This window comes from Dysidea avara, chromosome 5 (genome assembly GCF_963678975.1).
Source record: "Dysidea avara chromosome 5, odDysAvar1.4, whole genome shotgun sequence".
Lineage (NCBI taxonomy): Eukaryota > Metazoa > Porifera > Demospongiae > Dictyoceratida > Dysideidae > Dysidea > Dysidea avara.
The window spans coordinates 12,285,420-12,309,043 of NC_089276.1; the positions used below are offsets into that span (position 1 = coordinate 12,285,420).

Below are 23,624 nucleotides of genomic sequence, written 5' to 3' on the forward strand. Positions count from 1 at the left end.
CGCGGGCGCTTATTGTATCACGTGATGGAAGGTCAATGAGCTTTTTTTTCCAGGGATAAATTTATTTATTTATTTATTTATTTTCCAAAAATGTGCAGCCTCAGTTTGAGGATTAACGCACATATAATGTTTTACAATATGATTGATTATGGGATTACTGATTGGTAGGGGAAAGTAATAATAATTTCAGTTGGTACTTAAAAATTTGTAATGATTGTTGTTGGATTAGGTCAGGTGGGAGTGAATTCCACAGTCTAATTGATCTAGGGAAGAATGAATTACTGTACTGATTGGTCCTTGCATAGATATGGTGAAATCTTTGATCATGTCCTCTGGTGTTAGAAGTGACAGGGATTAAATCAACTGGAGATGTATCAATCAGATTATGAACAATTTTGTAGAAGAGGGTGATACTAGATACTTGTCTGCGGTGTTCTAAGCTGGGAATGTTAAGGTCAATGAGCATGTTAGTTACGCTGCTGAAATGCGAGAAGTCAGCCATAATGAATCTGGCAGATTGCCTCTGTACTCGTTCAAGCTTATCAATGTCTCTTCTGATGTGAGGGGACCAGACAGGATTGGCATATTCTAAGGTTGGTCTTATCATGGCATTATAACATTTCAGTTTGATTTGAGTTGGGCAGGACTTTGCCTAACACACCCTGCACAAGTCAAGTGTGTGCTCAAAATTAATATTAGGGGACAAGTCACAACTAAAAGTCCGTAATTAAGACCATTTAGCTATAATTTAAGGCCTAATTCTGGAGAAGCATCACTGACTGATGTGATGGAACATTTACCCTGGATGCATTGTTGGTGATTGTAACAAAGAAAATGACAGTGTGCAGCAAAAAGTGCTGCTATAGATCATAGTGTTATGCCTGGAAGCGGGCAGTTCGGCCAACTTGAAGTGACAATAGAGAGTGAGTGCTTACGTTTCCTAGCTCCCCATGTCCTTGGTTGTTGAAAACACTAATGCCAACTCCACCTGATGGACATCAGTAGTACACTACAAAAATTCTTTCTCCGCCAGACCACCTACTGGCAGAACTTGTTTATTACCAGATGTAGTTCGTAAGGACCACTAGGAACATGAAACTTCGTTTAGCTACTGACAAGGAACTAGTTACTCCATGCTATGCATTGTATCAATGGTCCATTGTGTTTGTTTTTAGTATAAGCATTGTGCACCATTATGTTGCTGTTCAGGTTAGCAATAACAGCAATTTGCAATCAGTTTGTGCGTATATGGTATATAGTGGTGTGCATATAATAATAATAGTGATATTAGTATATATGTACAACAGTTATTTCAGGCTTGAAAGCAGGGGATGGGGTTCAGATGACTCACCCCTTATATTGTCCACAGGGTGGTTAATGTAATCTCATGCTACCCAATTAGTGCATATCAATATCAATATCCTCCAAGTGTTGGAATGGTCAAGTCATTCAGTAAGCTTTGAAGCAGTTTGTCCTTGCATGGTCATCCATATACTTGATACTGATTGCAAAGGCCACCTGACAACATTTCATTGATTCTAAACAAGGGAGGGGTTATATAATGCAGTTTGTTTACAAGAAATCGTGATCTCATGTCAAGTGGATAACTGTTGTATTGGTAGGGAGTGACCGGACGTAGAGAGATTTTGCATCTTTCACTTACTTGCTGTAGTTAGCTATGTTGATAACACAATTAAATTGGGCTTCATACCTATAATGAGTTTTTAGGGAGGAAATATTTCACGGATTGCCACCATCCAATATTTGAGGGGGGAAACTTTCACTTCTACACAGATTGCATTAATAGCCATTTTGACCAAGCCGTGAATTTTGAGACCAAATCCATGAAATTTGTGAAAATTTCCAAAATCAGTGAGTTTTCCTCCATGAAAAAACCCTACTATGCAGCCACAAGTCATGGGAAAACTTTACCTCGAAAAGGATAAAAATGAAAGCTACACACTCTCTATCACAATAATCCTGTAAGTCCATGCATAAAACGGTGCAGTTCATGCCGGCAAGAGTTTATAATATACACTCTTACTACTGTATATTGTGAACTCTTGATGCCGGCAATAACAATGCAAGTTGCAATTACGTAGTTGAGAATGACCCAGGTATCATATACTATCACTTTGTACTGTATCATGCACATCATACACAGTACTAGCTAAGTGGTGCACACAGGCATTATTCTAGGAGGGTTACACTGGTTTCTAAAATGTAAACTTTTTGCCATCAAAAAATCACCACGGGACAAGGGTACAGTGACTACAATCAGAGCAGTCATTGTGCTAAGTAATAACACAAGTGTCAAACAGAAGCTAACCACTGATGCGTGCTTGTATGGGTAAAAGAACTGAACCTGTATAGGGCTTGAAACCAGTAAACAAAATTTCTTAGAACTGACACTGGACACAAGCATATACACTGTAACACTTTATGTATAGCAGCTACCAACTTTTTGTTTGGCCACCCATATCAGTATCCTACACCTGATAAGGTACTCCAAAAGAAATAGCATCCCAATTAGACAAATCACCATGAACTCTTTGCTGTCACTCAGCTAAATACATGACAAGTCATATGACAATTCTGTTCGGTATCTGGGTGTTTTGATTGACCCTATGATTATTGTCTTGAAACTTATAGCATGGTCTCTAGAATCAAATCTAAACTTGCTGCAGTTGTTTGTTATGGGATATTGCCACCTTCGGTGCTGTGTGTACATGTATTATACTCTGCTTTTGTGATGTCATCTTTTACTCAAAAGTTAGCTTAGTGCACAAAATTAACAGTATCGAAAGCTTTAAGCCAAGTCCAAAAACACGGCACCAGTATATTTACCTTTATCAACAGATTTTTCATCCATTTGTCTGCTACATGAAGTAACATCCTGTATAGAATAGCCCACGTGAAATACATACGGATTGATGAGGACAGAGTAAATTATATTGATATCTATAAGGTGTGATTGAACTTGATTATGTGCACATGCTCCAAAACCCTGAACAAAACAAGTAGCTAGCACATGTACAGAGATTGGACAAAAATCAGATAAGCTTGTGCATTGCTTTTATTTAGGAACAGGTGTAATAATAGCTACTTCCAACTAATAGTATCAATTTTCATCCAACACACTTATGGATTTTCCAAGTTTTGTTCTTGCCAGAGGGGGGCACAGGTGATACCCCACCCTGCCCCCAAAAATACTAAAGATCAAGACACTCTAACAACCACCACATGTACATGTATCACTTAAGAGTCCTAAATTATGCATCTACAGCACCAACCATGGGCACACAGCCTGCTAGGAATTTGGCACTTGCAGTGGTTTGTAAAACTTACTGTAGACTCACAAGTGAAATCATGATTGTTCATGTTATTGATCCCAACAACCCTTGAACAATGTAGACTACTAAGAAAGCATGATCTCTTGCTAGAATTATGATTTAGATATTTGTGCTTTAAACTACTTAGTCTACATCAAAATTTCAGCCATTAAACATGATATAAACACCTTTAAGTTCTGGGGGTTGAGTCCCCCAGGCCCCCTGCTTTACGTAGCTATCTGGTCATTGTGCACCCTCCTTACCAAGCCCTGGATCTACCCTTGGGAATACATCTTTTAATGCAGACATGAGGCTGACCAACTTTGCTGAATGTTCTATTAGAGTAGTTCGGTGACCGCTCTACTAAAGAACCTTGATCTTGGGGCACTTCCACTACTGATTTAAGTTAATGAATAAAAGAGTTATTGTAGTTTAGGAAAAGTGAAGGGTATACCGCCCCTCTAGTGCTCTACTCCCCCTGCAGCTCTTATTTCTCTTCAGCAGCCCTATCTAGCCTTGTAACTTGTACAACATTATAATATCAATAAAAAATCACTCTAAAAATGCTGCAAAAACTACTATCATGCATGTCTTTTATTATTAATTTTGTAAAGGGTTATACTAAAAGTAGGTGACCATGCAAGAAAAAATTCTTAAAGAACTGTTAGTTATGAGGTTACACAGACCATATAGGCTTAGATTGAGAGACCATTATACCTACAGCAACATATATATAATCGTTGGTGTACAAATTTGAATGTATATACAAATTTGCATGTATATAATACCTTTGGATTCCAGTATATATATATGCAGTTTGCGTTGTCAAAATATACTTCAAACACAAAACTACTTACACTATATCTAGCCACTTGTACAACTAGGTCATAGTTCGAGTAATGCAAAATGGTGCCATTTCAGGCTCCCGTCCAAAAACCTGCACAAAATTATTTCCATCAGAAGTATATACATGGGCAATATATATGTCATTGTAAACTTTGATATCTTTGTGATGGTTGCATGGAATTTCACAGGGTATAAGGCTTAAAACTTTGTAAATGATTACAGATTTAGCAAACATGAAATGGGTACGGGTACAGATTTATTGACAGTGTAACAAATCACTATAGCTACTATAAACAAGAGTATAATATAATAGTCAATATTTTTGTGGGATTTGAACCCTTTACAAAGGGCCATCACTTTCACACTGACACACTTGGTATTAAGAATTTTGATTACTAAAATTTAACCTTGATTGCTTGATTCACATATAAAAGAACCTTGATATATCATGTCAACCACAAAAAAAAATCTCATTAGCTAGCCAGTAAATTCCATATGATCTAGCTTGTATAATAAATTGCTACTTTAAAGTTTGCTGTCAGTAAAGGTGCTTGATTCATCGTCACTTCTTTACTTCTGCACTCCTTGACCACTCAATTCATTGAAAAGGCCTCTTGATTGAATCTTGACCCTAGCAGACAGTCTAGAGTCCTCCTTGCTTCATGATGATGTGAGGGGGGGCTGACCAGAGTATAGAACCTCTGGAGCGGCAGAAGTTATAGCTATTTTGTAGCTTTCAAAGTTCACCACCAGAATTACTTTATAGATATACAATTTGAAGCATTCAACTAAAACACTAGTCAAAAGTATAAAAACAGGAAATTTTGACAATGTCATCTACAGGATTAGTGCCAGTCTGCGCTGGTCACTGTAAAGCTGTAATAATAACAATAGGCATATAAACAGTACAAAATAGCTATAGCTATAGCCCTTAGATGCCTAGAAACATTTGGTACAGCAGTAATACATCTCTCAAGTAAGAGGTCAGTGGTTCGATTCCTGCTGTAGGTAAGTTTTTGACTTTAGACTACTTTTAGGAACACGTTTTTATAAAGCATTTTAACTGCTGTATTTGAGCATTCCATCATACAGTACAGTATATTAGGGAACATAAGGTTTGGGCTTTTTTGGCCAAAAATATTACCCTAAAACCATATGTATATCTTCATGGCACCTTGGCAGTAATAACCAAGCCCAAAAGTTCCTTCAGTATGACCTGAAATGCTTCCAAAAAGTTGCTACAAAATTCAAAAAAAAAGTTTCATTTAGTGGAATTTTCTGCCAACTGACTGGCTGACTGACTGACTGACTGACTGACTGACTGACTGACTGACTGACAAATGCCTTCAGACAAGCGTAACTCAATAATGGCTAAGGGCTTGAATTTTTCACTGTTTGCCATTGCTTCCTCCCAACATGTCCCTTATACTGCAGTACATGCAATGCATGCATCATGGACTTTTGTCCTCCTTTGTTTTTCATTTCTTTTTGCTGACAGCTCAGCCAAGGTGTTGATTTGTGGTAATGCAATGGATTCCCTGTAACGTTTGTTTGTTGGTTTGTTTATTTATTTCATCCAAATTGAAAAGGTGGCACCAAAAGACTAGGAGGGTGTTTCCCCAAAATATTACACACATATACATATGTACATATAAGTTACTACAGCATACAAAATTACACAGAACATGTACAAAACAACACCCCCCCCCCCCCCCCCCCCCCCCCCACACACACACACACACACACACACACACACACAAGACAAAGTAACAGAAAGATTATACAGAACCAAAAAAGCAACATAAACAGGAATCATCCGTATTTTCCATTCTCCTACTGCTGTGAAATGGGCTGAGCATATAGCTAGCTGAAAGCAAAGCATAATAGCCACTTGCAAAACATCTAGCCATACATATATATTAATTTTTTGTAGTGACTGGTGAGGGGCTTCCCATGCTGTGTAATGGGCTGAAAGTGAAGCGTAATGGCCACTCAGTTCACTTTCGAGTAAGTAATTGATAGCTGGGGAGCGTGTTCAGATGAAAACATTATTAACTCAGGCACTCTCATTCTTTTGATGTGGCATATAATAATGTTATAAAAAAGTAAACAAAACAAATATGAACAGAGGAATTTTAAGTTTGATTGATTAGGGATCATAGAAAAAGTAAGGAAACAAGGGATGCGGTACACCTGCAGATATAGCTACTATAGTGGATGACTGAATCAGGGGATTAATGTTCATGATACAGGTGTAGGTGATCTCCTTTGTCGGTTTCCAGCTTAGATTTTTTTTCTATGATCCCTAATCGAATTCCAATTTTTTACTTGTTAAGCCATATTCGTGTAAATTTTCAGCCCCTTCGGCGAGATATCATTCCTAGGACTGTGAGGGCCGCTTCAAGGCGTGCTCAGTATTCATTTCAGTATTTATTGGACAACTACCCCGCTATGGACCTACAAGGAGGCTAACAGTAAGCCGGTGAAGCAGGGAGTTAGAAACCTCAGTGTAACTTATGCTGAACAGTCAGCCCTGCTGGTATGCTCAGGGAAAAATAAGAATCAGCATAGATATTATAGGTGGTACTATAGTATCTATGGTATCAGCACGTGCTCAACTCTCACCTCGCGTGAATAGGAAAGTCAGTGCTGAAACTAGTAAAAGACTAGTCTCACTTTGTGTGGGGACGGCAAACAACTGGTGTTGTTATGTTATGAGAAAGCTCTATATGGGATTTTTGTGTGGGGGGTTGTTTTCCGCCCGCCACACAAACCGTCTGGCAATCGAGACTACTAAAAGACGTCTATAGACTATACCTCGGACTATGTCGACGTTGAAGTTCACTAACTCATGGGCTTACTACACGAGGTAAGGCATAGATGCTCTATTTATGATAACGCGTTTATGGGGTAAAGCCGAGAAGGTACGACCACTACCTCTGTATTTGGGTGGAACCTCTAAGTTGGCTGTTGCAGGAATAAAAGTACTATAGTTTTACCGTCCCAGGACGCTCAGTCAGAGGTAGAGGGTGATGCATATTTAACGAGATAGATTCGATCACGTGATCATGCATCTTGTATGTGGTGACAGAAACACTTTTCTGCTTTCATTTACAATGCAATGTCTTCATCCTAGTAGGAAAACCACAAGTTGTCCCAGCCCAAACCTTGACCCAGTTTGGTGAAGTGCAGTTCATTACTGTAGCTTACCGACATGTGAGAATTCAGTGTTGGGAGTAACGCGCTACTTATGTAACGCATTACATAATATTATAACTTTTGTGGTGACTAAGTAATATAACGAAATACGCTATAAAAACAGGTAATATGACTCAAGCTACTTTACTTACAAATGTAACACGTTACCTGAGTAATATAGTTACTGTAACGAATCTAATATAACATAATATTACTACAAGTAACGAAGTTGCTAATCTCGTCAGTAATCCACTGAGTAACGCCTAGCCACAACGAAGTAATGAAGCCTACTGAATGAAGCTTATTCACCAGCTTCTTACTTATAACCAAGATTTGCACATTGTTCAACAACGCAATCATGTCACGTGATAAGGCGGTAGTTTCACACGTGACAGCTTAAGGCTATGGACACAAAGTAATATAATATGTAATATTATTAAAGTTACTTTTTTAATGGGTAATATGTAACTGTAACTAAATAGTTCAGTTGCAAGTAATATGTAATATATAACTAGTTACTTTTACAAAGTAACTTGCCCAACACTGTGAGAATTGTAGTCCTTCACCAGACTCAATGCTTAGTGCCGTTCAACAAATTAAGGTAGTTCTTCTCTGCAGTGGTAACAGGTGATATTTTCGATGAACACACATGCATCTCTGAGTTTAGCTGCCAGAATAGTATGATGAGAAATCAATGTGTTAAATTGTAGGGTGAATGTGAAGGAAGTTCCGATCCCAGCTGTTGTGGTGCATGCCTAGACTGCTTGTTATGGGATTATGAGTATGGGATTTTTTCTGCATTCAACAGAGTTTTAGATCCTGACTCCTTGTATTGTTTACGAGCCTTGCAGATCCCAGTATCTATGTATATGACTGTTTCACAGTGTCCTTATAACTTGAAAACATGTATACCCTGTGGTTGTTCTTCTACATAGTAAAAAGTCAAGTATTGCTGAGCCCATGTTACTCAACAGTAGCAAGGTGGCTGATTTTCTACTGGCAGGAGCTGATAATGTTGATGATAAAAGTGTTGCTTTTCATAACGTTACTTATGAAGTGACTCAACAGGATTGGCGTTGCAAGGAATTGATGCCCAAAGTAATCTTGAAAAATGTCAGGTAATGCTTGTACATGATTGTATAGTTACTAGGAATGTGGTATGTGTTTATGCAGTGGTGTAATGAAGACTGGTTTGAATATTATCATGGGACCAGCTCGCTGTGGAAAGACATCGTAAGTTACATTATAAGGTCAGGCAAACTTGATTGGTTGTTTGTCATCCCCAACTGCATCACTTTTCACCTTGCTGTCATTGTAGCTACTGCTATTAATCATGTGTGATACAAAATTGTCTGGCTAGCTAATGCAACCACCTGCTGGAGACACACATGTTCAGGGGTGGAGGGTATAGGGGAAACTGCCCCCTCATGTTTAAAGTTCAGAGTAGAAGGGTAGTGCCCCCAATGCCCAGAAGCTAAAGTACAGTAACTGTTGTACCTATTTTGCTCATTCGTCAACTTGATTTAGTAGGATTTATCTGTCTAGATATCTATGTGTAATCAGGTGCATGAGTCTATCTCAGACTCCTTCATTTATTAATGTATCTACTTGTACAGTATTTTAAAGATAGTCATTATAGGAGTACACATATACCTGTCACTGAAATTGCTGTCAGATTCAATCTCAAGCATTCAATTTTCAAAATATTCCTGTGGGGGCAGGGGGACTTGCCCCCAGACCCCCCTAGTATTGTTTGTACACTAAGGTATACAGTTAATGATTTTAAACAGCCACCCCACATGACCCCCCTCCCCCTTCCATTTTGGAGTACCCTGCACTTGTTGACAAATACTCTATTTCAACAGTCATTATGATGTTGGGATGATCGACTCTCCATTGTATGTGTGTTTGTATACATGTAATGGTACATCTGGGCTTTTCCAGCAAAAAATATCAACCTAAAACCAGCCTCAATTTTCCTTCATGACAACTTGGCAGCATTGCTCAGGCACAGCCAAGCCTAAAAATGTCTTCAGTCCAACCTCGAACCCTTCCAAAAAGTTTCTATGGAATTTTAGAATTCTGTACTGACTGACTGAATTACTGACTAGCTAACTAACTAATTGATGCCTCCAGCCATAACAATGGATAAGGCTATGGGCTTGATTTCTTCACTGTTTGACGCTTGTCCCAAGATGTGCCAATCGCAGTACGTATAATACACGTATCACGGACTTACTTTTGTTATCCTTTGTGCTCCAGTTCTTTTCACTGACAATGCGAGGTGTCAATTTGTGATAGTGCGATTCGGCTTCCCTGTGGTTGTGTTGGCTAATCGCCTGTATTTTCTGTAGTGACTGGATTGATTGCAGAGATGCTTCGCATACTGTTCTTCGTTTGTAACACTGTGTAACAGGCAGAGCATAGCTGAAAACAAAGTGTAATGGTCACCTCTCTTTCCATTACATAATTGATTATTGGGGCACTTGTTCTGATGCAAAATTACATTTATAGCATCCCTGGCATCATTCTTTCTTTTAATGTAGTATGCGCTGGCTTATTTGTCTTAATAAGGAAAAATTAGGAATTAAGTTGGATTTGGGATCAAAAAAAGTAGTGAAACAAGGGATCAGCTATACCTGCTGTAGATATACTAGTGGACATATTATCTCTAATTCAGTAGGTTGAAGTTTAGGGATTTAATCTCCAATGGTATATCTGTAGGTATAGGCAACCTTCCTTGTTTCACCACATTTTAGCTAATCCCTTGTCTCATATCCCTAATCTTCCTAATTTTTACTTGTGTATGTATGTATGTATGTATGTATGTATATGTATGTATGTGTAACACACTCAACTTTTGGCTATTGTGATTTCTACTTATATTACAACACAGCCATCCTAAGTGATGTGCCCCATGTATCCTCAGGTTACTGGAGATACTATCAGGTCACAAGAGGAGGAAGGAGTGGACTGGAGAGGTGTTGATAGATGGTAGTAATCTGCCGAGGAATTATCGCTATGCCTCAACCTATGTAGTGAAGGTAATCCCCATAATACAGTAGAGGTGACTGGCTGGCTATATATTATTGAGCTACACTTGTCCTCAGTCAGTAGAAAATATTTTTTTATATAAAATGCTAAAATATTGTTAAAGTATAAGCTATAGTTTCAGGTCGATACATACTTTTCCCTACTACTGATATTGTAGTACAGTGGAACCTGTGTTACGGTCACCTGGATTAAGCGGTCACCTCTGTATAACGGCCATGGACACGAGGTCCTAAATATTTTCCCATACAAATGTATGCATTGTTGTCTGCATTAAGCGGTCACCTGTCTAACTCATATAACGGCCAACTAAGAATTTTTGCCTCTGAATCACTGTATACATAACTTTCTCCTTCGTATAGCGGTCACTTCCTTTTATGGTGGCTTGTTAAGCCAATAGTCTGGCACCACAGCACCATTTCAATTAATGCACAATTATCACACTTCCTGCCTTTCAATGAATACTATATAATCTATCAGGCTTCATTGCTTAAACGTATTCAATAGCTATAACCAACATTCATAACAAGCTCACCTTGTCCTTTCTGTACTAAAATATTACTGCATTGCGCGAGCCTCTTAATAATAATCACTCATTTATAACAGCCATAGCCACTAAAATGCTGCTGACCACCTTATACAGGTTTTCTCTATAACAGCCACCTGTATATAAAGGCCAGATATATCTGGTCCCAAGGTGACCATTATAGACAGGTTCCACTGTACTATTTCATTTTCACATGCTTAATACGCATGTTCACAGGAAGATGTGATCACTGGCACACTGACTGTTAGGGAGAACATTTTGTTTTCTGCTGCTTTGAGGTTGTCTTGTAGTCAAGAACAGAGAGAAAAGATGGTTGACAATGTCATTGATGAACTGGAACTAACAAACGTGGCGAATGAAAATGTAGATTATGAAAACTATAGTTGTAATTTATAGATGTTATTTTATTTTGTAGGTGGGAGAAAAATACATGTTTGTGAAGGGCATTTCTGATGAGGATATTAAGCGTACGAATATTGGCATGGAGTTGGTAGTTTCAGAGGGAATTTTATTTGTTGATGAGCCCACAACCGGACTAGAAATCCCAAGTGCTATAGCAGTGATGAGGACGTTGAAAAAGTGAGTGCACCAAGAATTTATGCACATGCCAATAGTATGGGCTGTATAAGAAAACAATTAGATCAATGAAACAAGGGAGATTCAAATTACTGAACGTTCATCCTGACTATCAAAATATTGAAAAGCGAAGTGTGTATTCTGCTTTGTATGTTCTTCCTATTACACAGTATTACAAACAAAGTACAGTGTACAAGAAGTTCCTCTGTGATCAGTCCAGAAATTACAAATGATCCTTATGATAGCCATAACTGAAGCCATGACACGCAACCCACGAATCAACTTACACCTATGTGGCAGTGGAGAAATAAATGGGACACAATGGAGGACAAGACATTTACAATATCAAATTATGCCTAGCTCAAGCCATCAGTCAGTCAGTTAGTCAGTTGGTTAGTAGATAATTTGTTTAGATACTAAAAATTCTGTAGTAACTTGTCACAACCATTTTGGGTCACTCTGAAGACATCTTTGAGCTTGATCATACCTAATCAATACTACCAAGTCACTGTGAAGGAATAGTGAAACTGATTCTCAAATGATATTTTTAAGCCCAAACCTCCACAATCCGTACTATACGGTACTGCTGTACTGTATGATAAGCTTGCTTATGATTGACTCCTCAGTTAGAGTGTTTAATCAGTAACCAGATGTTCTATTATCAGTGTGCTGCATGGGTACATGTTAATGATTTTATGCAACTCTGCTTATTTGATATGATATTTCTCTGACAAAATTTTACATGATTTATTACACTGGGGTTGCAGTGTTTAGTAGTAATTTACTGAAGATGTATTTCACTTTAGTTTGAGTACACAAGGTAGAGCCATCATTGCTACTGTGTACCAGCCACAGTTTGCCATGTATGACATGTTTGATTCACTAACTCTGTTATCAAGAGGAAGTGTGGTCTACCATGGACCAGCTGGAGATGCTGCCATCAGTTATTTCTGTGAAAATGGTATGTACATGTGTGTGTATGTACGTGTGTTTGTGCGGTGTGGGCATTTGAGTAGTGTATATGAATAGCACACACGTGCTTGAGTACTGTGTCTTATACAATGCTTATCTTTTAGGATATGAATTCCCTAAATATAGCAATCCAACAGGTGTTATGCTCAATGCTATGTTCCTAAGTGAAAATGACATCAAAACCAACACTGGCATCCAAGTACAATTTCCTACAGGTGAATACTTTGACATAACATACGTAATAGCTACAAGTACAAGAAAAGAAATTTATTCATAGAAATAAAAAAGTAACAGAATAAAGCTGCCTACACCTGCAAATGGACATTTTAAAGTATACTTCAGTCTAATAGTATAGCCATTACTGAATTAGGGATTAAAAGTCCACTGTGTACGTAGTTGCAGGTCTAGGCGGCCTCGTGTTTTATACTTTTTCTATGACCCCTTCACTCAAATTCCTAAATATTCCTTGTACTTGTTTGTTTACATTTTTTCTGTAACATAATTGTGACTGGTGAATCTGTGCATACTACATCAAAGGATAGATTGGTACCAGACATATTGTCAATTTACAAATTTTGTGTCTGGATGCACTCCCTGATGACTGAAAGTGAAGTACCTATATTTTGCTTTGAATGTTCCAGTGGAGGAGGGAGAGTGTCGAACTGCACTATACGCTGTGAAAAATTAGCCCATAAAGTCCTCAGCATAGCATCGTTCAAATTAGTACTGGTTCAAACAATCAGTGGTTTGTGTTGTTTGGTGTGCAGTGGGTGCACTTTGTGTATGTGTGCGTACCTGAAAAAACTGAAGCTAATGAGTGAAAAAACAAAACAAAAAAAAAAACTGTAACCTGGAAAGCAAACATCACCAGGAACAATTGATGCTGCTAGTTTGCACGCTGTACTCTGGGTTGTCATGGATATCAATCTTACTCATGATGTCTTCATTCAAGATTTCGTTAAGTTCTGCCTTGACAGTTTTGCTAGGGGAACTGGCACATCTAGATGGAGTTTCAGCCATTGCCATTCCATGCGGATCATGCCTTGAACTAGCAACGTGTTAAATCTGGGCAATCACAGAGATCAGGTTCACAAGAAGAAACGAAGGTGTGCGAGTTACTTTACGACCTCATTTTTCACGGCTTATAGCACAGTTTGACACTCTCCCTCCCTCATTATATACTCTTGGTGATAGTCAACACAAGGAAACCATTACACACTACCTGAAAATCACACCTACACGGTAGTGGAGAAGGAGTTGGGACAGAAAGTAAGACAAATGTAATTCCATAATTCATCTAATGTAGCTGCTATGGTGGGGGAAAAGGCTCGTCCCGGGCATATTCGATGGCGACCAGGAAATCAGGGCCTGTAGTTGAGTTACATGTATGCTCAACTATAGGCATCAGTTAGTTTAGTCAGGTAATAAGTAGAAAATTTTGTTAAATAGAAAATCTTTTGAAACTGGTTGAAAGTGTTTGGGGTCACTGTGAAGGCATTTTTGGGTGTGATTTGCCTAACCAATACCGCCAAGCTGAAGAAAAGTGAGGCTGGGTTGTTTACCTTCATCATCCCTGGCAGGCAAGGTAGGCAGGCAGGCAGACCAAAATTTGAGTTTATGTGAAAGTGATTTTTTCTTTTAAATTCTATATCCGCCTGCCTGTAAGTGTTTTCTTGTTTAACACTGTATTTGATGTTAGATGGACTAATACTATTCTGTAAAAGTGATTTTCGTCGCGTAAGATGTCTCTAGGATAATTTTTAAAAGTAGAAATTTAGGTGGTGCATGTGATTTTTGAGGGGATCCCTACTTAAACAGTACTGTCATACTGTTTGATACACAATATGATCTGATATGGTGTTATGAATTCTGGGGGTCTCAATAGTGAAGCAGTCATGAAGTACACCTTATCTATGTTAGGGACCTACTTAATATGGTCACTAATGAAGTGGTCTTATTAAAAGAGTTGATCCCTTAGTGAGGGTTCACTGTATATGTTAATATATTCACAATTTATTGTTGTCAGATAACACAGAGGAGCCTGAGTTAGTTACAGAGTACCAGTTGAGTGAACGGTGTAAAGAAGTTGACAAGACCCTCGCGTCATTATTTCACAAGGCTGAAGAAGGAAGGAAAAAACTTCCTGAATTTGCCACCAACTATCCCTGGCAGGTGAGGGATATATACTACTGACAGGGTAGGAAATTGTTACATGTAGGTTTAGTCCCATGGATGCACCAGTAATAAGTTTCCGTATGCTGGCCACCATGTTAGTAGCTATGTTGATAATGTTAATTGTGTGATTGAGTTAGGAATGCAATCTGAATGGATTGTCAACTAGTAGTTTTGAGGTAGACCATAGACCATATTAAAGGTTTAAGCCATCAAGAGTAGTCAGTGTAAATGGATGTATCAATTAAAGTATGCTCTGCACATAGCTGTTGAGTTTCCTGCCAAAAAATGTAGCATTATTTCTGGTGCTGGACTGAAGGGTAGATGTGACACTAGTTAATCTTTAGAGTAGAAGGGGGATGATAATTTTGAAGGAGAGAATTATTGTCCCCTTAGTAGCTGACATGCAGCAATATCAGCATTCAAGACCATCCACCTGTGTATGGTACCATATTCCTTCTCATCAAGCTAACTCCAAAAGTCACCTTTTAAAAGCTTGTCACACCTCCCAGAAAAGTGACTCTCGTATTCACCAGCCTTGTGCACAACCTGTAGTTTGGTCTAGTGGTGTAGCTACCCAATTGTGGTGTTAGTTGTGGGGTAAAATGTGTCAATTATTGAAAACTTTATTTTGACGTCATTGTGGCGGTGTTTGTTTAGCTTGTCTGACTTGACCATATTACAAATTGTTTGTTTTCTTCTGCATAGGTCGTTGTTGTTTCTCTTCGTACTATTGTTAGTATGGTAAGAAACCCACTGGCCTTTTTTATGCAGGTATGTAATTAAATAGTTACTCTATTAAGGGTACCGTATGTGATATGCTGAAGTGTCCATGTCAGACCATGGCAGCCAGTTTTGATTTACTGTAGTGTCACTCTGTTCTACATCTAGACTATTTTCTTCTCTATTGTGGCCATACTATTGGGAATTGTCTACTTTCAACTTGCACCAAACTATACCGGTTTTCAAAACAGGTTTGTACAATTTATAACCATGCTGTAAAATTACTCTCAGTGTATGTACCTAGAGTTGGCTACTTCATCTTCATCTCAATCCTGTTTGTATATAGTGGTCTAACTGTGTTGGACTTTATCAACAGACAACGACCGATATTCCTGTACGAACAGTGTACCAATTTTATTGTGGTCAGTTTTCTTCATGTGGTATCTCATCTCATAGTCATCACACATCCAGAGGTTATTACAGAGTATCTCCCTTCTTCTTTGCTACGGTTATGTTTGACATCGTCCCCAAAAGACTTCTAGCAGCGTTTGTGTACTCACTTATATCATACTGGATGATAGGTGAGGCAGTGCATGTCACCATTTTCTGTAGTGAGTACATTTCAATACTTTTTTGGTGGTTGTTTTATAAGAGTGTTTAATTCATCAGTGGTGCAATATATACTCTAATAGAGTGGTCACACTTTTGTATCTTAAAAATTTGCTTGTGAAAATTCAGTGAAAATACTTGTAGTCTACAATCCCATCTTAGTGCTTTTATTATACTGTATCTCAAAATGTCGATAAGTGCATGCCTCCCAGAAGGTTATGCATGCTGGTACACGCTAGTTGTACTACATTTCTAAAGTAGGCCTGCAAACCGTTTGCCTATTACATAGCTTTTGTGTATACATGTATTGTTTTATTGGCATTCATTTTATTGCTGTTACGTTTTGGTATGGCAGGATTGAAACGTGACTTCACCAGTTTTGCATATTACACACTGACACTGTTGCTGTTGTCAATTGCGTCATCTTCAACAGCATTCAACACTGCTGCAGGACAACATAATTACCCTCTAGCCATTAGTGTTATGTTGTTTGTGTTCTCCTTTCAGTTGGTGAGCTTGTTTGTCTTGTCTAAGCTTTTAAACTGCTATACATGTACTATATACACCTGGTGTTTAAGGCGTTTATTTCTTAGATGCAGGATGGTAATGGTTAAGTGCTGGCGGAGTGCTTATGTTATCATATTACAGTTCGGAATCTTCACTTGCAACAGTCAAGTGCAAGATAAATCAAGCCCATAATTTGTACATGTAGATTATGGAAGCTAAACTTTTCAGCGGTTTAGAAGTACCCTAGACACGTGTTCTATTGTACAGTATGGTAGTACTGTATAGTAAGGATTGTGGAGGTTTGAACTTTCCTGCCCAAAAATATCACCCTGAAATCAGCCTCACTTTTCCTTCATGCCAGCTTGAGCAGTATTAGGCACAATCAAGCCCAAAAATGCCTTCGTGGCTTCCAACTATGAAATTTTAATTCTTTTTCATTAATTGGATTTTCTACTGACTACCTGCCTGACTGATACCTTTAGCTAAGCATAACTCAACTATGGTTAAGGTTACATGCTTGATTTTTTTCACTGTTTGACATTGCTTTGGGCTGAGATGTATCTTATTGCCACCTGCAGTTTTGCTACAATGCATGTGTCATAGACTTACCTTTGTCTTCCTTTTATCGCATTTCTTTCTCCACTACCATATAGGTGGTGAATTCATAGTAACTCATCATGGATCTAGTGCTGGTTATTACGAGAATCTTTGGTAATTCCTGTAGTGACTGTAGTATGTTCGGTAAACTGCTCTTTGCTTGTAACACTGTACAGTAATGGGTGGAACTGTAGCCAACAATGAAATGGAATAATCACTTTAGTTTACAGTAATTGATAGTCGGGGGCGTACGTTTAATTGAATACTGGTGTGTCTGGCACCATCCTTTCCTTTGATCACTAGTCATTAATTATGTTACTAAGCAGACAAGTACAAGGAAATTTTAGAAATTTTACATTTGAGTATATTGGGATCATAAAAATATAAAGCAAAGAAACAAGGGAGGTCATCTACACCTGAAGCTATACTAGTAGATATTTAATCCCCTTTAGTCATGGCTGTATCAGGCTGTATCAGGCTGTATAATGACTGAAGTAGGAATTAAATGTACACTAGTATAGCTGCAGGTATAGATAACCTCCCTTGTACGTATGTGTGTTTGTGTATATATAAAGGTGTATGTATATTACAGATATTTGGTGGATTCATTGTAAATGTTCATGAAATTGCTGGGTGGCTTAAGTGGATGCAGTACATAAGTAGCTTTCGTTTTGCCCTTCATGTAAGTTTGTGTGTGCGTGTGTGTTGTGTGTGTGTGTGTGTGTGTGTGTGTGTGTGTGTGTGTGTGTGTGTGTGTGTGTGTGTGTGTGTGTGGTGTGCATGTGTGTACATACTTATAATCTGTCTGTCACTAGTCACTGGTATGTGCCAATTTATTCACTCAAACATACACACACACGCACACACACGCACCACACACACACACGCGCACACACGCACACATACAATCTTGCCTTAAGTCTATGTCATTTAGTTATTTAGTCTTTTATTTTCAGGCCTTGTTCGTGGTCGAACTAGAAGATAGAACATTCTGTGACTTATCACTTCAAAGTAACTTTTCGGAATGGTAAGATGAAGCCCAGTAATTCCTGTGTGTCTACACTATATTCACTTTGTGACTAAAAGGAATTTCAATACTAGTACAAGGATCATGCCATTACATGTTCGGTGAAACAATTCAGTGAAACCCTTTTATTTAGATTACAGTGTAATAAGGTTGCTATTCATTGTAATAATCCCCAAATATGTCCTTTGTATGGAAATTGGCCTCTGCCCAATTAATCACCTACTAAAAGTCAGGAAATTTTGTCTCAAGGGCAACTGGGGAACAGAATACTGGATTTGAAAACTTAGTTTTTTTTGCACTTTTGTACCGCATTAGAGAGAATTTTATACAAGTAAATGTGTGCCCAATATTGGTTGACAATAAGGTTGTTTTACTTGTTTCCAGCCATAAGCAGTGGGGAGAGGGGGAGATGGGTAATGCCCCCTGCTCTCCCACCCATTTATATCTTTGTATGTTAAAAGATTGAGACCACTCTAATAGAACAGTCACAATATACCACGTAGGCAAAAAAACTTTTGAGGAGCAAACTTTATGCAAAATGACAGCTTTGATTGTGAACATGATTGAAGTTACAGTATTGCTTTTGATTGTGGTGGCAGGAAAGTGTCTTGTCTTCTGGAATTTTTTTTAAAATACAAAAATTTGCTTATTACACATTTTTGCAAAAAAAAAAAAATCATCCCCCGACATTTTCTATCTATACAGCACCATTTAGCAGGAAGGTTTTGACAAGCGACCAAGTGGTGTTTCACCAAACTAAAGTCTGCCAAATTGTTCATCCAATACCAATCTGTATTAGTTACTAACAAATTTGCCAAACCTTTTCTCACCAAAATCCTGTTGTGTAAAGTTGTCAAAGTTTTCTCCTTCCAAACGTTTCTGCTATATGTACCGTATATCTCTGTAAATAAATATAAATAGTCTAAAATACTATCTCAGAACGTCCAGAGTCATAAATTTTCCTGGAGACACTTACCCCAGAATGGCATCCATGTCTATTGTATGTTTTAAACTTCACTGAGTAACTTTCATTACTATAATCCACACCCCCCCCCTCCCCCCCCCTCCACACAAACACACACACACACACACACCTCCTCCTCTCCACCACCATAAAGGTCACGTGGTCTTCATACGGTTGTATGAAGAAGCTTAAGATATCTACTCAGCTGGTCGACACTTGTGTACAGTTAGTCCTCCTCTGCTATGAAACCAATGGTGACATAATGAACACTGAATAGCTCCATGTTGAGGTTCAATTGGCAGTGATCTCTCTGCCAGACATTTGTGTCGCTTCATATCACTAGACCGGCTAAAAGATCTTCACATACAGAACATTGTATTCTATTCTCCACTGCTGGAATTGGTGCATGTTCAATTATATTGTGTTTGATGGGATTACAGTTATGTACAGAAAGACCACCCTTACTCCTAAACCATCTTCCACAAACAGCACATTGCAGTGCACCCTGTTGTTGGTGCACTGGCTTCAGTCTTTCTTCAATACATTTATGCCTTGCCTTATCCTGTTCCCTACGGAAGGTCCTGCTGCACACTGTACACTGCACTGTTGGTAAAGCTGTTCTTGCTAGAAGTTGACTGTTGCTTACCCTTTCATTATATAGGTTGTCCCATTGATCTCTATGGAGTGCTGAAGAAAATTCACTATCACGATAGATATTGAAGTATTATTCACGATACGATAATATCACGATAATTACACTTTGAATGATCTTCAGTCAAGTTCCAAGTATGTTAAGCATAATTAACACCATCATAGATTACTATTTGCTTGGTTTCTTGTAAGTGCATCAATTAGTTAATTAATTGCATGGGCAGCCGATATTTCCACAATTTTTGTTACAACCTTGCAGCCAAACTTTTCTATGATAAAGCAAGCCAAGTAGTTATAAAACAACTAAGCCAGCTTCTCAAGCAGAATTTTTAGTGGAATTCTAGACCCTTCGCAAAGTGATCGACTAATTGCATGGGCGGCCGATAAATACACCGCTTGTTATAGCCTTGCAACCAAGCATTTCGTGAATAAGCAAGCTTAAAGAGTTACAAAACAGTTAAATAAACTTGGTAACAATGTTTCTAGTAATCTTACAGCAATATCACGATAATGATTTAGTGTCGAACTATTGATATTATCACTCAGCCCTAGTATCCAATAGTCCTACTGTCTGAAGGTCTGCCTTCACAACATCTCTCCATCTCTTTCTTGGTCCACCAGGTGGTTGTTTCTTGGGTAACCACCCAAATAATGTTCTTTTTGGGGTCCTGCTGTCTCCCATTCTTGCTAAATGTCCTAACCTAACCACTCTAACCGCCTAATAAATTTCTCACTGATAGTCTCAGGGTCACCCCACATCTGATGGGAAGTGATATGCTGCTCCCACTGCTTCTTTCTGCTTATCCCAAGAATAATCCAGATACACCGATGGTGAAAACGATTCAAACAAACAAGATGTCGCTTATATGGTGTCCAACACTTTCCTCCATACAATAATACATTGATTACACATGCCTGATACACAAGTCTCTTGGTGAGAACTGACAGGGTTATGTCTTGGAAAACTGCACGGCGTAGTGCACCAAACGCTCTGGATACAGCCGCTATACGTTTCTCCACCTCTGTGTCCAACTTCCCATCAGATGTCATCTGGGAACCAAGATATATAAATTCGGACACACTCCACATTTCCCCCCAGATGTTACTATTGGCTGCTTATCTTCCTCCGTTATATCATGTCCAGCCACCATGAACTTGGTCTTGATAAAGCTAACTGACAATCCAAGACCAGCTGTAGCGGAGTGATATTCTCCTCTACGGCTCCAGCACGTGATGTGGCTAATAAAGCCACATCATCAGCAAACTGACACTCATTAATATCAAATTCCTCTACCCCACTGGTGGACCTTTGGAAAAGCTGTTGGTCTAGTCTATATAATAATCTAGTACCTACACCCTCTACATTCTTTATTTGGGAAAACCATCATTCAGTAACTACACACACACGCACACACACACACACACACACTCTTTAGCCTGCTCCAACACAAAAAAGCACATCTTTTTACAGTTTTACATCCAAGTGAAGTATAAACACTGTTAAACTGTATGGCCTGACTGAGTATTAGTAACACTTGTGGTATTTGGAAATTTAAATAGCAGAAACTTGTGGGCAGAACTGAACATGACTATACCCACAAATTGTTGTGGTAGATATTTGGAGCCGATTTATGTTTTTCTGAATGATACCTATTATTCAGTACTTGTGTTCATGTCTGCACTAAATGCATGTACTGTATGTCATAATGTTCCTGTCATGTTTTACAGCAACCCCAATCGCACAGTGGTTGGAAATAACTACCTGGACAGACTGGGTTATTTTAACTTTCAACTACACATTGATGAGATTCGTCTGTTTGCTCATTTTGCTGTTCCTGTTTTATTAGCATATATAGCTCTGAGAATTGCCAAAGCAAAGCGAAAATAATTTTGTAGTAAATTGAATTTGTAATATATTGCTATCATATTAATATGTACAGTATTGTGAGTGCACTATTTATTGTAATTTATTGCGGTTGAATTAAATTTAATCTGATTCAGTTTGTACAGTACTTTCTTTCTTCATGTATGTTTGTAGAGTTCTGTTGTCATTTAGTCACAGTAAACAGTTCTGAACTGTTAGCTAATCTGTAGTGTGTCACCTAAAACTACCTTACACGCAGCCAGTTTACAACCTCAACTATTTCCAGCCACAAAATTCTGTGAACTTTGATCTGTTGCTGTCCCCAGAGATAGCTATACTGCAAAGTTTCAAATCACCATAAGCTATAATCACACTAATCTCTATGCTTCAATATTTTCTATGATACGTTTGTGCATGAAAAAGCCTTGGTCATAGTCACAAGCTACCACAAAGACTGGTTTAAAAGATGATACCATGGTGTGGATGTGGCAAGCTTAAGGGTGGATGTGGCAAGCTTAAGGGTGGATGTGGCAAGCTTAAGGGTGGAAAATGTACATCTAAATTATAAGTCAAGGATAAATTTAATTCTGAGTAGGGCAAATTTGCTCCTTCCAATCCCATACCACAAAAAATCCTCTGGGATGCTGCAACAGCTATTTCTTTGATTTATTATCGATTTGAAGGGCTTTAGCTTTTATGATGGTATTATCTTTTCTCCTGTTAAACTGCTGTGATTGATTGTTTATTACCTCTAAACAGTCAGACAAAGCCGCTCTTCCCTGCCAGAGGAGCACACGTACATAAAGATACCACAAAGACAATAATCACAGCAAACAGTTAACTACAACACACAATTACTACAACCAAACTAAAATTACAATTTAGTAAATCAGTCATTTTCCAAAGGATGCTGCAATGTTAGCTTCTTAAAGCCATAATAATTATTTGGCTTAAAGATAAGCTAAATCATTGTTCCACCAGTAGGTCCCTTTTGAACGAAAATTTTTTTGAGTACATGAAAGTCTAAATTGACATGGGGCAGCAAAATAAGGGGTGGTTCCGGTGTCATAGTGTGATTGTCTGCCAAATTGGACTCAATAATAAATAGTTGGAGCAAACTGTTAATTTGCCAACCAGAGGTAATAACATTTTAGATTTGTGCTTTACCACCCACCCTGACTATATCCATCAGTGTATAACAGTATCAGGCTTCAGTGACCATGAGACAGTTATTGTAGAACTGGCCAATCTTCAGGTTGGCCACAAGAATGTTCAGAAGAAAATATACCTTTATAATAGAGCAAACTGGGATATAATTAGGGAAGAGGTCTCTACAGTTTCAGACATGTATTTAACTTTGAATGAAAATAGCTCTAGAACTGTGGAACAAAATTGGAACTTTATTCATGAAAGCATTCTACAAATCGTTAAAGACCATAATTATTCCAGCTAAGCAAATATCTACATTAAGTCGCTTACCATGGATGACCTCTCAACTCAAAAGGCTGATTAAAAGAAAACAACGTTTGTATAAGCGAGCTAAAAGATTTAAACGCCCTTCTGATTGGAAAGCATATAAAGACATGCAATCCCAAGTACGATCTGCTTTAAAGCAACAGCGCCTTAAATATCTTACTAGTAGTCTAAACTCAGATTGTGACAATAACAGAAGAAAAACATTTTGGAGGTTTATAAAGTCTCAAAAGCAGGATACAACTGGCATTAGCACATTACAGACACCTACTGATCAAGTAACTACACCCAAAGAAATTGCAGAAACTTTAAATAACCAGTTTAAATCGGTCTTTACAGTAGAGGACTTGGAAAGCATCCCTGAAATGCCAGCATCCTCATATCCATCTATAAACAACATTGATATATCACCAAATGGGGTTTTCAAAATACTATATCTGAGTTGGATCCCTATAAATCCCCTGGCCCTGATGCTACCTCTGGACATTTAGTAAAACAAACTGCTGCTGAAATTA

General features: G+C 38.3%; 1 protein-coding gene across 2 annotated transcripts; it reads left to right on the forward strand.

The window, feature by feature from the left end:
• The first annotated feature begins 6,752 nt into the window (after positions 1-6,752).
• On the forward strand, positions 6,753-21,787 carry LOC136257035 (broad substrate specificity ATP-binding cassette transporter ABCG2-like). Of its 2 annotated transcripts, XM_066050139.1 has the most exons (17): positions 6,755-7,047; positions 8,312-8,494; positions 8,550-8,609; positions 10,306-10,420; positions 11,191-11,337; positions 11,390-11,553; positions 12,357-12,511; positions 12,627-12,737; positions 14,549-14,694; positions 15,403-15,468; positions 15,586-15,668; positions 15,722-15,811; positions 15,874-15,998; positions 16,382-16,536; positions 17,723-17,812; positions 18,087-18,157; positions 21,501-21,786. In XM_066050139.1, the coding sequence occupies exons 1-17, from the start codon at positions 7,004-7,006 to the stop codon at positions 21,658-21,660; spliced, it is 1,965 nt and encodes a 654-aa protein (XP_065906211.1). In that variant the 5' UTR covers positions 6,755-7,003; the 3' UTR covers positions 21,661-21,786. The 2 variants fall into 2 exon arrangements, with proteins under 2 accessions (XP_065906212.1, XP_065906211.1); XM_066050140.1 differs by lacking the exon at positions 11,191-11,337 and having other exon boundaries at positions 6,753-7,047; positions 21,501-21,787.
• Positions 21,788-23,624: the final 1,837 nt, after the last annotated feature.